The 14,110-nt window shown below is 39.1% G+C and overlaps 1 protein-coding gene across 1 annotated transcript in view; it reads left to right on the plus strand.

The window, feature by feature from the left end:
- The window catches only part of TTN (titin), a 238,110-nt gene that overhangs the window by 178,109 nt on the left and 45,891 nt on the right, over nucleotides 1–14,110 (plus strand). The window contains exons 225-246 of the mRNA XM_039702997.1: nucleotides 42–3,008; nucleotides 3,105–3,425; nucleotides 3,534–3,818; nucleotides 4,026–4,325; nucleotides 4,518–4,820; nucleotides 5,877–6,152; nucleotides 6,265–6,564; nucleotides 6,656–6,958; nucleotides 7,209–7,508; nucleotides 7,636–7,923; nucleotides 8,016–8,312; nucleotides 8,400–8,702; nucleotides 8,796–9,101; nucleotides 9,880–10,167; nucleotides 10,271–10,561; nucleotides 10,659–10,946; nucleotides 11,113–11,703; nucleotides 11,797–11,901; nucleotides 12,404–12,601; nucleotides 12,681–12,977; nucleotides 13,097–13,684; nucleotides 13,779–14,081. Coding sequence (XP_039558931.1) covers nucleotides 42–3,008; nucleotides 3,105–3,425; nucleotides 3,534–3,818; nucleotides 4,026–4,325; nucleotides 4,518–4,820; nucleotides 5,877–6,152; nucleotides 6,265–6,564; nucleotides 6,656–6,958; nucleotides 7,209–7,508; nucleotides 7,636–7,923; nucleotides 8,016–8,312; nucleotides 8,400–8,702; nucleotides 8,796–9,101; nucleotides 9,880–10,167; nucleotides 10,271–10,561; nucleotides 10,659–10,946; nucleotides 11,113–11,703; nucleotides 11,797–11,901; nucleotides 12,404–12,601; nucleotides 12,681–12,977; nucleotides 13,097–13,684; nucleotides 13,779–14,081 — 9,498 coding nt within the window. The remainder of the gene's footprint in view (nucleotides 1–41; nucleotides 3,009–3,104; nucleotides 3,426–3,533; nucleotides 3,819–4,025; nucleotides 4,326–4,517; nucleotides 4,821–5,876; nucleotides 6,153–6,264; nucleotides 6,565–6,655; nucleotides 6,959–7,208; nucleotides 7,509–7,635; nucleotides 7,924–8,015; nucleotides 8,313–8,399; nucleotides 8,703–8,795; nucleotides 9,102–9,879; nucleotides 10,168–10,270; nucleotides 10,562–10,658; nucleotides 10,947–11,112; nucleotides 11,704–11,796; nucleotides 11,902–12,403; nucleotides 12,602–12,680; nucleotides 12,978–13,096; nucleotides 13,685–13,778; nucleotides 14,082–14,110) is intronic.

Consider the following 14,110-nt stretch of genomic DNA (forward strand, 5'->3'; position numbering starts at 1 on the left):
TTTGCCCTGAAAAAATAATTTCCATTTTTCTCTAATTTCAGTACCTCCATCTGTGGATCTAGATGTGAAGTTAATTGAAGGTCTTGTTGTTAAAGCTGGCACCACAGTGCGCCTTCCAGCGATTATGAGAGGTGTGCCAGTTCCCACAGCAAAATGGGTTACTGATGACACTGAAATTAAACCAGATGGCAAATACAAGATTGAGACTGACAATTACTCAACTGTGCTTACTATCAAAGACTGTGTAAGAAAGGATACAGGAGAATATCTACTCACAGTATCTAATGCAGCTGGCAGCAAAACTGTGGCTCTGCACCTTACAGTTTTGGATGTTCCAGGCCCACCAACTGGTCCTATTAATATTCTTGAAGTAACGCCAGAATACATGGTTATTTCTTGGCGCCCTCCTAAAGATGATGGTGGAAGTCCTATAATAAATTATATTGTTGAGAAGCGTCAATCAAAGAAAGAAACTTGGGGAGTGGTTAGCTCTGGAACAAGTCACACAAAAATTAAGGTTCCACGACTGCAGAAAGGCTGTGAATATATTTTCCGCGTTCGTGCAGAAAATAAGATAGGCATCGGTGCACCCCTGGATTCAGAACCAACAGTTGCTAAATACATGTTTGATCCACCATCCCCACCTGGTAAACCAACTGTTTATGATATTACAGAAAATGCTGCAACAGTGTCTTGGACCCTACCAAAATCTGATGGTGGAACTCCAATAACTGGTTATATACTTGAACGTCGGGAAGCATCTGGTAAATGGGTGCGTGTCAATAAGACGCCTATACTTGATATGAAATACAGAGTCACCGGTCTTTTTGAAGGCAACACATATGAATTCAGAGTTTTTGCAGAAAACATGGTGGGCTTAAGCAAACCATCTCCAAGCTCTGATCCAATAAAAGCATCACGTCCTATCACTCCTCCTGGACCACCTATAAATCCAAAATTAAAAGACAAAACTAAAGAATCAGCTGATCTTGTGTGGACAAAGCCCCTCAAGGATGGTGGCAGCCCAATTCTGGGATACATTGTGGAATGTCAGAAAAGTGGAACTACGCAGTGGAATAGGATTAATAAGGATGAGCTCATTAGACAGTGTGCTTTCAGAGTACCTGGATTAATAGAAGGGAATGAATATAAATTCCGAATAAAAGCTGTCAACATCGTGGGAGAGGGAGAACCAAGAGAACTACCAGAAACTGTGCTTGCAAAAGACATTCTTTCTCCTCCAGAAATAAGCCTAGATGTCACTTGTCGAGACTTAATTACTGTCCGAGTAGGTCAAACAATACGTATTACTGGTAAGGTAAAAGGCAGACCAGATCCTGAAATAACATGGTCTAAAGATGGCAAAGTACTAGTCCAAGAAAAGCATGTTGAAATACTTCATGATCTACCTAATGTTGAACTGCAAGTGAAAGAAGCCAAAAGATCTGATCATGGCAAATATATAATAGCAGCTAAAAACAGCTGTGGACAAGCTCAAGCTTTTGCTATTGTTAATGTACTTGACAGACCTGGACCATGTCAGAACCTGAAAATAAGCTATGTCACAAAAGACTCTTGTATGATCTCTTGGGAGAGTCCAGTGGATAATGGTGGCTCTGAAATTACAAATTACATAGTAGAATACCGTCAACCAAATCAGAGGGGATGGTCAATTGTCTCCTCTGATATTACTAAACGATTAGTAAAGGCAAATCTTGTAGAGAACCGTGAATACTTCTTTAGAGTTTGTGCAGAGAACAAAATAGGTCCAGGTCCTTGCATTGAGACCAAGACTCCAATCCTTGCTATCAATCCTATTGACAAGCCTGGAGAGCCAGAAAATCTTCACATTGCAGAGAAAGGAAAGACATTTGTATACCTGAAATGGAGAAGGCCAGATTATGATGGTGGAAGTCCAAATTTAAGTTACCACGTTGAGAGAAAACTGAAAGATTCAGATGAATGGGAAAGAGTTCACAAAGGCAGCATTAAGGAAACACACTACATGGTAGATAAATGTGTGGAAAATAAAATTTACCAATTCCGAGTTCAAACTAAGAATGAGGCTGGTGAAAGTAACTGGGTAAAAACAGCTGAAGTTGTTGTGAAGGAAGATCTCCAGAAACCAGTGCTAGATTTGAAGTTAAGTGGGGTTCTAACTGTGAAAGCAGGTGACACAATTAGAATTGAGGCTGGAGTCAGAGGAAAACCACAGCCTGAAGTTGTATGGGCAAAAGACAAAGATGCCACAGATCTCACCAGATCTCCAAGAGTCAGTATTGAAAACACTTCTGACACATCTAAGTTTGTTCTCACAAAATCAAGGCGTACTGATGGTGGGAAATATGTGATTACAGCAACTAATGCAGCTGGTAGCTTTGTGGCATATGCTACTGTTATTGTTTTGGATAAACCTGGTCCTGTACGAAACTTGAAGGTCACTGACATTTCAAGTGATAGATGTACTGTTACTTGGGATCCTCCAGAAGATGATGGTGGTTGTGAAATACAGAACTACATCCTGGAAAAATGTGAAAGCAAGCGTATGGTTTGGTCTACATACTCTTCCTCTGTTCTGACAAACTATGCCAAAGTGACACGCCTCATTGAAGGTAATGAATATATATTCAGAGTGCGTGCAGAGAATAAAATGGGCACTGGTCCACCAACAGAAACACATCCAATTATTGCAAAAACAAAATATGATAGACCTGGACGCCCTGACCCTCCGGATGTCACCAGAGTCAGCAAAGAAGAGATGACTGTAGTTTGGAATCCACCAGAATATGATGGTGGCAAATCAATTACAGGATACATTTTAGAGAAGAAAGAGAAACGGTCGCTAAGATGGGTTCCTGTTACTAAAACTCCAATCCCAGAGAGACGCAAGAAGGTTACTAATCTCTTCCCTGGTCATGAATACCAGTTCCGCGTCAGTGCTGAAAATGAAGTGGGACTTGGAGAACCAAGCTTGCCATCAAGACCTGTAATAGCCAAAGACCCAATAGGTAAAATACCACTGAATTTTTCTGTATTATTTCAATGTTAACAGATTGCTAAACTCTACAGCTGTGTTCTAATCTGTATTTTTTACTGTCTTGCAGAACCACCTGGTCCTCCCACAAACTTGAGAGTGGTTGATAGCACGAAGACTTCCTTAACCCTTGGCTGGGGAAAACCAGTTTACGATGGTGGTGCTCCGATTATTGGATATGTTGTGGAAATGAGACCAAAAGTTGAGGGTGCTGATCCTGAAGCAGGATGGAAACGATGTAATGTTGCTGCTCAAGTTATTCATACAGAATTCACAGCTACCAGCCTGGATGAGAAGCAATTATATGAGTTCAGAGTTTCTGCCCAAAACCAGGTTGGCCTTGGCCGACCAGCAGAATTGAAAGAAGCAGTGTCTCCCAAAGAAATACTTGGTGGGTTTTCCCATCTTCTTTTGGGGTGTTTACATGCAACATGTTATTTGCTGTATGCTTATTTTATTTAATGTGCAAAACTTTGCATTTTATTTCTTTGTCTTTCAGAACCTCCTGAGATTGAGCTGGATGCCAGCATGAGAAAGTTAGTCACAGTCAGAGCAGGATGCCCTATTAGACTTTTTGCCATTGTGAGGGGTCGCCCAGCACCAAAAGTCACCTGGAGGAGAATGGGTATTGATAATGTTATCAGAAAAGGACAAGTTGATCTGGTTGACACTATGGCCTTCTGTGTCATTCCCGATTCAACACGTGATGACTCAGGCAAATATTCACTGACACTTGTTAATGCAGCTGGAGAAAAGGCTGTATTTGTGAACGTCAGAGTTCTGGGTAAGTAATGTGAGAAATACCTCAAGACAATTCTAAAACTATTTTGGATGTTCCTTGCCAGAATATTTATTTTCCTCAGGTACAACAGTTTTTGAGTCTAATTCTATCACCTAACACTAACTCCCTCTATATAGACAGTTGTTGGTCCCCCTTAATTTTAACTTATTAAAGAAGAAAATACTAACATAAATTGAAATTTCTTCATAGATACTCCTGGACCTGTGTCAGACTTCAGGGTTTCAGATGTCACCAAGATGTCCTGCCATCTTTCATGGGCACCTCCAGAGAATGATGGGGGTAGCCCAGTGACTCATTACATCCTGCAGAAACGGGAGGCTGACAGGAAGACATGGGCAACAGTCACAGCAGAACTAAAGAAAACTAGCTTCCAAATAGCAAACCTTGTGCCTGGAAATGAATATTACTTCAGAGTAACAGCAGTGAATGAATATGGATCAGGTGTTCCAAGTGACATTCCAAAACCTGTTCTAGCATCAGATCCTCTAAGTGAGTGTGCCTCTATGTATATTTTTTGTTTGCCTCTGTGGACATTTTCTGTTTTCTTCTGTTTTTCTCTTAAAAGAGGTTACATCTTTTATACATTGCTCTTGTTGAATTTGCATAGATAGCATCCAATATCCAAGAGTAAGAAAATCTTTGAAATTCAATGTTTAATGTGTTCCTTTTTTCCCCTGAAAGGTGAGCCTGATCCACCAAGAAAACTTGAAGTTACTGAAATTACAAAGAATAGTGCTACTTTAGGCTGGCTGCCACCACTGCGTGATGGAGGCTCTAAAATTGACGGATACATTGTTAGCTACAAAGAACATGATCAACCAGCAGATCGCTGGATGGAATATTCAGTCGTTAAAGATCTCTCCATTGTTGTGGCTGGTCTGAAAGAGGGAAAGAAGTACAACTTTAGAGTGGCAGCTAGAAATGCTGTAGGAGTGAGTTTGCCAATAGAAGCTACAGGAGAATATGAAATTAAAGAACAACTCAGTAAGTAGCAATTTAAATACTACTTAATATACTGCTTCAATAATTGAGTGAGATATACAGGTTTTTGAGTCATAGAAAGATGTTTGCTTTATGGAGTTATCTGGAGGATTATGGTTGACTGTACTGAGTATTTTGACAGGTCAGGAAAAAAAGGAGAGTTGACCACTAATTCAGAATTATTAAATAACTTTTCAGGTACAGTTTGAGTTAGAACTGGAAGCTAAGAATTAGGAAGAAATAATAAATACTTTCAATGAAGTTTAAATGAAAGAGAAGAAATGTCAGACTGGTAGTTTGAGAGATAAATTGGAAAGCTGGACTTGTTTTAATATAAGAGAAAATAAGTGGTTTATATTGTAAGGTTGGTTGAGAATCTAAAACAAAAATCATGGAGGACAGGTTGGCCTATTTAAGGTGGCAGGGTTCCTGAGGCACAGGAATATGTAGGGTAAGGGCAAGATGAGCAGAATCTCCTTCATCTGGGACATGGGAAGAAAAAGAGAGAGGTACAGACATAGGAGAAAGAAAACTAGCCAGTGGAAGGAAGTATACCCAACATGCTGCCAGGTTTTTTTGGGAAAAATTGCTTTTGTGCAAAAGAAGAAGTAGGAGAAAAATAATTCAAAGATACAGAAAGACTGACTGTGCAAGCAGGTTTATCTCAGTAAGAACTTCAGTTTTCTTCTCCATGTTTCTTGTAGAAGGCCAGCAATAAGTGAGCAACAGATTTCAGACAAAAAGAAAAATTATATTTTGTGCATTAATAGTGTACAAATCTCTACATAAATGTGGTTGATGGCAATCCAAATTAATAAATATTCTCTTAGAAACTGTACAATAATACAAAAGTAAGACTGGAATGGATATTGCCACTTGCAGAAACTGAAGTTGTCCATAAGTGGAACATAAATTAAAGAATTTCTAGTCATTCATACTGGTGATTCTACTTAAGAGAGATGCAGAGACGTTTCACATGAAAAATTAAGAAAAAGTAAATTAATATGTCAAAGAACTTGAATTTATTTTCCTCTGTGTTTTTTTTTTTTTTTCTTACAGTCCCACCTAAGATTCTGATGCCTGATCATGTTCACATTAAAGCTGGAAAGAAACTGAGAATTGAAGCTCATGTATATGGGAAGCCTCAGCCAGTCTGTAAATGGCTGAAGGGAGATCAAGATGTGGTTACATCCAGTCGCCTTGCTGTGCATAAAGCAGAAAAGTCTTCTGTTCTTATCATTAAGGATGTGACTAGAAAAGATACTGATTTTTATACTCTTACTGCAGAAAACAGCTCTGGTACTGATAGTCAGAAAATCAAAGTGACAGTCATGGGTATGTCCCATTTGGTTGTTTTTCAGTCCAGCTTTATATAAAACTGGTTTTACTATATTCTAGTTGTTGCCATATTATTTCATCCATTTTCTTGATATACTTTTTCATGCAGATAAACCAGGTCCGCCACAGCCTCCATTTGATATTTCTGAAATAGATGCTGATGCTTGCACTCTTTCATGGCACATACCTCTTGAAGATGGTGGCAGCAACATTACAAACTATGTAGTTGAGAAATGTGATGTAAGCCGAGGAGACTGGGTAACAGCTTTATCTTCTGTCACAAAGACAAGCTGCAGAATTGGAAAGCTGATTCCTGGAGAGGAGTATATGTTCCGTGTTCGTGCTGAAAATCGTTTTGGGATTTCTGAGCCACTTGCTTCTGACAAGATGATTGCAAGATACCCATTTGGTACGCCAGTTTTTGATAGCAGCATTTCTCTATTTAAACATCCTACTAAGAAAACATACAATTGATGTCTTATCTTTATATTCCTTTCTAGATGTTCCCAGTGAACCAAAGAATGCACGTATTACCAAGGTCAATAAGGACTGCATTTTTGTTGCTTGGGATAAACCAGATAGCGATGGAGGCAGTCCAATCACTGGTTATCTCATTGAGCGCAAAGAAAGGAACAGTTTACTGTGGGTGAAAGCTAATGACACAGCTGTGCGCTCTACCGAATACCCTTGTGTGGGCCTCATTGAAGGTCTTGAGTATACTTTCAGAATTTATGCATTGAACAGAGCTGGAGCAAGTAAACCTAGTAAACCAACTGAGTTTGTCACAGCAAGAGCACCAGTTGGTAAGCCACCCATACCAATACTTTGCAACAGACTGTTTTTATGATAGTTATCAATATATCTGCAACTTATTATGATCTTTAGTTTGCCCTTCTGTTTGTACTTTCATGTTTATTATAACATCTGTTTATTATAACTCTGATTGCACTGTCTAGGTATGCAGTAAATAGGATCCAGTAATATTAAAGCCATTTTCTAATGTGTTAGCTCTTTTTTAAAAAATATACTATAATATGTTTTTATTTGCCATAGATCCCCCTGGAAAACCTGAAGTTATTGATGTCACTAAGAGTACTGCATCACTGGTATGGACAAGACCAAAGCATGATGGTGGTAGCAAACTTATTGGCTACTTTGTGGAGGCTTGCAAATTACCTGGTGATAAGTGGGAGCGGTGCAATACAACTCCATATCAAATACCCCTGGAAGAGTACACTGTGACTGGTTTGGAAGAAAATGCTCAGTACCAATTTAGAGCAATTGCTAAGACAGCAGTTAACATTAGTCGACCTTCAGAACCTTCTGATCCAGTGACCATTCATCCAGAAAATGGTAAGGAGTACAAAAGCGTTTGATAACTCTGGAAGCAGTCTGTGCATGTTGGGAACTAGCACTCATGTAAAGAACGAGGCATTTATCTTCTGCTGAATTGATTAACTCTTGGACTCTTTCCTTTCAGTTCCTCCCAGAATAGAGTTAGATCTGTCTATGCAATCACAGCTTACAGTAAAAGCTGGAACTAATGTGCGCCTGGAGGCAAATGTGTATGGCAAGCCAATGCCAGCAATCACCTGGAAGAAAGAAGGAGAAGTTTTAAAGCCATCTGAAGGTCTTAAGATCACCACAAAGAGAAATCTTGCTACAGTTGAGTTGTTCAGTGTTAACAGGAAGCAAACAGGAGACTACACTATTACTGCTGAAAATGCAAGTGGATCAAAGTCAGCAACCATTAGGCTTAAAGTACTTGGTAAGCTAAATACTGTCTATTAATAAAGACATTTATAATAAAATGATATAGCAAGGGATAGAACTATAATAATGTGATGTTGATTGTTCTAGATAAGCCTGGCCCACCAGCTTCTGTCAAAATCAAACATATGTATGCAGATCGTGCAATGCTTTCTTGGGAGCCTCCTTTGGAAGATGGGGGTTCAGAAATTACTAACTACATTGTAGACAAGCGTGAAACAAGCAGACCTAACTGGGCCCAAGTCAGTGCCAATGTACCCATTACAAGCTGCACTGTGGAGAGACTGATAGAAGGACATGAGTATCAGTTCCGCATTTGTGCTGAAAACAAATACGGTGTTGGAGACCCCATCTTGACTGAACCTGCAGTTGCTAAAAACCCATATGGTAAGTGCTTTGTGGAATAGTTTCATGTCACTGGGTTTTTGTCTATACTTAAGAATGTGAATGTAATTTTCAAATAAATCTCCACAGATGTGCCCGGACCTTGTGATCCGCCAGTAATTAGCAATGTAACAAAAGACTTTATGACTGTGAGCTGGAAGCCACCAGCTAGTGATGGTGGATCCCCAATCACTGGTTATATACTTGAGAAGCGTGAAACAAAGGCTCTTAACTGGACAAAAGTAAACAGGAAGCCTGTCATTGAAAGAACTGTTAAAGCTACTGGACTCCAAGAAGGAACAGAGTATGAGTTCCGGGTGATAGCATTGAATAAGGCTGGACCTGGCAAGCCTAGCGCACCATCTAAAGCAGTGTATGCTCGTGACCCTCAATGTAAGCTAAAAGTCTCAGATATTTTCCGTTATTATTTGCAAATATTATCATGCAGCATTTGGTATGCTAACTTTATGTTGGTTTAATTCCCAGATCCTCCTGGCCCACCTGCTTTCCCGAAAGTGGTTGATACTACTCGTAATTCGATAAGCCTGTCATGGAGCAAACCAGCATATGATGGAGGAAGCCCTATCATTGGTTATCTAGTGGAATCAAAACGAGCTGACACAGACAACTGGGTCAGATGCAATCTACCTAAGAATTTACAGGCTACACAATTTGTGGTAACAGGGCTGATGGAAGGTACAGAGTACCAGTTCCGTGTTTATGCTGTCAATAAGATTGGATACAGCGATCCAAGTGATGTTCCGGATAAACACACTGCCAAAGACATTTTAAGTAAGTTCACTTGAAAACACATTGCCTTGTTGACTTTTGCTTCAATTTATGGGATGTGTTTCAAAGACACACTTTGTCACAGGTCACAGGCACAAATTAATTTGGAACATGTTTTTACTCAAAAAAACAGGCTAACAGTGGCTAATTTGGAAGAAAACAAGGTAGTTAGGAGCAGAATAGAATTTGGTGTCTCCTTTTTTCACTGTAGGCTTTATAGCCTTCTGCCTCCTACTAGATCTTCAAGATTTTTTTCCCTAATCTTAATATTAGAATTGTCAGATCTCTCATCTTTCTTAAAACTTTCAGTCACCTTCATATCTTGTAAATTATTTGAAGCCAAAATTACTATTCTAAGCAGCTGTATGATACTCTTTGATTGTATGACACTTACTCCTTAAGATACATGCTAGCTTTTGTATGCATTTTGCTGTACCTACAAAAGCATTGCTTCACAGTACCATCTTAGCTCAAGAAAAGTATTGGAGTCCAGGGTGCTCTGAAACTCCTTCGAATTCTAGAGAAGCTAAGAGCCTTTCTAACATAAATGGCATAAAGGCATTAAAAAAAAAAGTAGGTCAAATCACTGCAAAAAAAAAAAAGGTATATTTTCAAATTATCTTCAGAAAGGAGTCAGGACACTTACTAACATCATCACAGGCATGAGAAGTTGGGTAGTCCAGTGAAATGCCAGTAAAAAGGAAGTTTTTGTCACAGTAACTTTTGTGATCATCTTAAACATGATGCTTTAATTACATGGGTTTTTTCCTTAAACACACAGTTCCACCTGAAGGAGAACTTGACGCAGAACTAAGGAAAGTCCTTGTGTTGCGTGCTGGAGTCACAATGAGACTTTACGTGCCAGTAAGAGGACGTCCACCTCCTAAGATTTCATGGTCTAAAGTGGGTGCCAACCTGAGAGATAGACAAGGATTAGACATCAAATCAACTGATTTTGATACCTTCCTGCGTTGTGAAAATGTAAATAAATATGATGCTGGAAAATATGTCCTTAGTCTGGAGAACAGCTGTGGCAAAAAGTCATATACCATTGTTGTAAAAGTACTTGGTAAGTCTCAGGGCTTTCCCCATTATAATATATTTGTTACCTTTTTAACTGGTATTCAAAAGTCTGTTACTAAATCAAATGTGGTGGTGTTGTGTTTATCCAGATACTCCAGGCCCACCCATTAACCTGATTGTAAAGGAAGCATCTAAAGATTCTGCCTTCATTACATGGGAACCTCCTCTAGTAGATGGGGGCAGCCCAATCACAAATTATGTTGTTGAAAAACGTGATGCAGAAAGAAAATCATGGTCCACAGTAACAACAGAATGTCCAAAGACAAGCTACAGGATAACTAACTTAGAAGAAGGCAAATCTTACTTCTTCAGAGTTTTTGCTGAAAATGAATATGGTATTGGTGATCCTTGTGAAACTCGTGATGCTGTCAAAGCTTCTGGTAGGAAAAATGAATCCTTTTCACCTATTTTCTTTTGGTTCAAATAATCTTTATTTTTAGCTTGAATGAAAACTTACTATGCTTTTCTTCCTTCTAGAAACACCTGGGCCGGTTGTGGATCTAAAAGCTTCAGCTGTAACAAAATCCTCATGCAATTTGGTATGGAAGAAGCCTATCAGTGATGGTGGAAGCCGTATTTCTGCATATATCGTTGAGGTCCTGATTGGTGAAGATAAATGGCAAGAAGTCATGCGGGGAAAGAACCTCCATTTTTCAATGAGAGATTTGAAAGAAGGACAAGAATACACTTTCAGAGTGAGGGCCCAAAATGATGCTGGATATGGAACTCCATCAGAGATCACAATTGTAGCAAGAGATGATGTTGGTGAGAAGCAAGATCATTAATTCAATGCTTTACTTACCCAGATTATATTTTATGCATACTATCATTACCATGTATACATAGAAATAAGACACCTTTAAAACAGCGTCTTAATTTTACTACACATTTTATGTATGGTGAAATAACTGGATTCCTTCATTTTTTACAGCGGCGCCTGAGCTTGACTTAAGAGATCTGCCTGATTTGTGCTATACTGCTAAAGAGGGTAGCAATTTCCGTCTTAAAATCCCTATGAAAGGCAAGCCTGTCCCAACCATAACCTGGAAGAAGGATGAAGACCAGGCAATTACTGAGAGTGGAAGAGTTGCATTTGAATCTACAGCAGTTAACACCACCCTTGTAGTACATGACTGCCAGAAAGCTGATGCAGGAAAATACACAATAACTCTGAGGAATGTTGCTGGCAGCAAGGAAGGCACTATTTTTGTGAAAGTTGTTGGCAAACCTGGCATACCAACAGGTCCAGTGAAATTTGAAGAAGTCACAGCTGATGCCATAACCTTAAAATGGGGCCCTCCAAAAGATGATGGTGGTTCAGAAATCACTAACTATGTTCTAGAGAAGAGAGATAATGTAAACAATAAGTGGGTGACTTGTGCCTCTGCAGTCCAAAAAACCACATTTAGAGTTACAAGACTTCATGAAGGAAATGAATATACATTCAGGATCAGGGCTGAAAATAAATATGGAGTAGGGGAAGGTCTTAAATCAGAGCCTGTCATTGCAAAACATCCATTTGGTAAGTATCCATTATAATTTTTGAAATCAAAAAATTTATTTTAGAGGTGATAATAATTTTTAACACTGCTGCATTTTTTTCAATGTTGTTCAGATGTCCCAGATGCTCCTCCACCTCCCAATATTGTTGCTGTTCGACATGAGTCTGTAGCTTTAACTTGGACTGATCCCAGAAGAACTGGAGGTTCACCAATCACAGGTACATCCCCCAAAACCTCCCTAGTATTTCAGTAGTTAATACTACTTAATAGTTCTTTCTCTCTGTCAAAAGGTAAGATAAAAGTAGCAGGTGTTTATGCACTAAATTGATTGATTGATTGACTGTCTGATTAATTGACTGATTACACTGGTTTACTTCCTATTTTAAAAAAGTAATGATTCAAATGTTGGGAAAATACTAGCTGAGAAAAAAGTATCTTTGATTGGAGCCAAAATATGTAAAGAAATAAATGCAAATTCACCTGAATGTGACAATGCTTGGGTCTACAAAATTAGCAATTTGCATTTACAAACACCTCCTCATTGCAGTTATGTACATCCATAATGTATGTCCACATCTATTTCTATACCTGAGTTTCAGTGCTCCTCTTGTACGATGCACATGCGATGTGCAATATGGGCAGTATGATGTTTCACAATGCTGTGAGAAATTAGGATTTCTAGAAGCCCCCCATATGTTTATCTCATAATTTATCTTCTAGGCTATCACATTGAAGTTAAAGAAAGAAATAGTCTTCTGTGGAAGAGAGCAAATACAACGCCAATAAGAATGAAAGATTTCAGAGTGACAGGATTAACTGAAGGTCTGGAATATGAGTTCAGAGTAATGGCAATCAATATGGCTGGAGTAGGTAAACCAAGTCTTCCATCTGAACCAGTTGTGGCGCTTGATCCTATTGGTAAGTTATCAGGCAAATAAAAAGGAAAATTCTGAAATTTGAAATAGCTTTTGTTTGACTGCAATTTTTTTTTCTCTAGATCCTCCTGGGAAACCTGAAGTTATCAATGTAACCAGGAACTCAGTAACACTCATTTGGACAGAACCAAAATATGATGGCGGACATAAATTAACTGGCTATATTGTTGAAAAGCGTGATTTACCCAAAAAGACTTGGATGAAAGCTAATCACGTGAATGTTCCAGACTGTGCATTTACTGTAACTGACCTTACTGAAGGCTGCAAATACGAATTCAGAATTAGAGCAAAGAATACCGCTGGGGCTATCAGTCCTCCATCTGAATCCACAGGAACCATAATATGCAAGGATGAGTATGGTATGTAGATGGCATTGGAAAGGCAGAATTTTACTTGAATAATTATAATCAAATTCCTTTTGTTTCCTATCCCTGTGTTCTTGTTGTAACAATCAGTATTTTTTACTTTGTTTTGACAGAGGCACCGAGCATTGTTCTGGATCCTACTTTGAAGGAAGGTTTAACAGTAAAAGCAGGGGAAACCATCACACTATCTGCTATTAGTATCCGTGGCAAACCACCTCCAACTTCAGCATGGTCCAAAGCTGGAAAAGATTTTAGACCCTCAGAGCTTGTGCACATTGAAACCAAACCAACTTCTTCTACTCTAAGTGTCAAATATGCAGCCAGAAAAGATTCTGGAGAATACACCATCACTGCAACCAATCCTTTTGGCACTAAGCAGGAGACTGTACATGTGAAAGTTTTAGATATCCCAGGACCTCCAGGGCCCATTGAGATCAGCAATGTTTCAGCAGAAAAGGCAACTCTTACATGGACACCTCCTGCAGAAGATGGTGGATCACCAGTAAAATCATATGTTCTTGAAAAGAGAGAGACAAGTCGACTGCTCTGGACATTGGTTGCTGAAAACATTGAGAGCTGTAGGCATGTTGTTAGCAAGCTCATTCAAGGAAATGAATATGTTTTCCGTGTCTCAGCAGTAAATCAGTATGGCAAGGGTGAACCAGTACAATCAGAACCAGTTAAAATGGTGGATAGATTTGGTAAGTAGAATAAGCTAAGGAATTCCAGTGTGGTTTTATTAGTTTGTAAAGACTTGATTTTTTGTTTAACTGTACTTTTTTTCTTCCTGAACAGGTCCTCCAGGCCCTCCTGGAAAACCAGAAGTAACAAATGTGACTAAAAATACTGTCACAGTTACCTGGAAAAGGCCAGTCGATGATGGTGGAAGTGAAATCACAGGTTACCATGTGGAGCGAAGAGAAAAGAAAGGTTTAAGATGGGTGAGAGCAACAAAGAAGCCGGTTTCAGATCTTCGATGCAAAGTAACTGGTCTTCTGGAAGGAAACGAATATGAATTCCGTGTCAGCGCAGAAAACAGAGCTGGAGTCGGACCACCAAGTGATACTTCAAACTCAGTCCTTTGCAAAGATGTTGCATGTCAGTATCATGCTTTTTCTTTTTGGGGG

This window comes from Passer montanus, unplaced genomic scaffold (genome assembly GCF_014805655.1).
Source record: "Passer montanus isolate IOZ18808 unplaced genomic scaffold, ASM1480565v1 scaffold1, whole genome shotgun sequence".
In the NCBI taxonomy this organism is placed as follows: domain Eukaryota; kingdom Metazoa; phylum Chordata; class Aves; order Passeriformes; family Passeridae; genus Passer; species Passer montanus.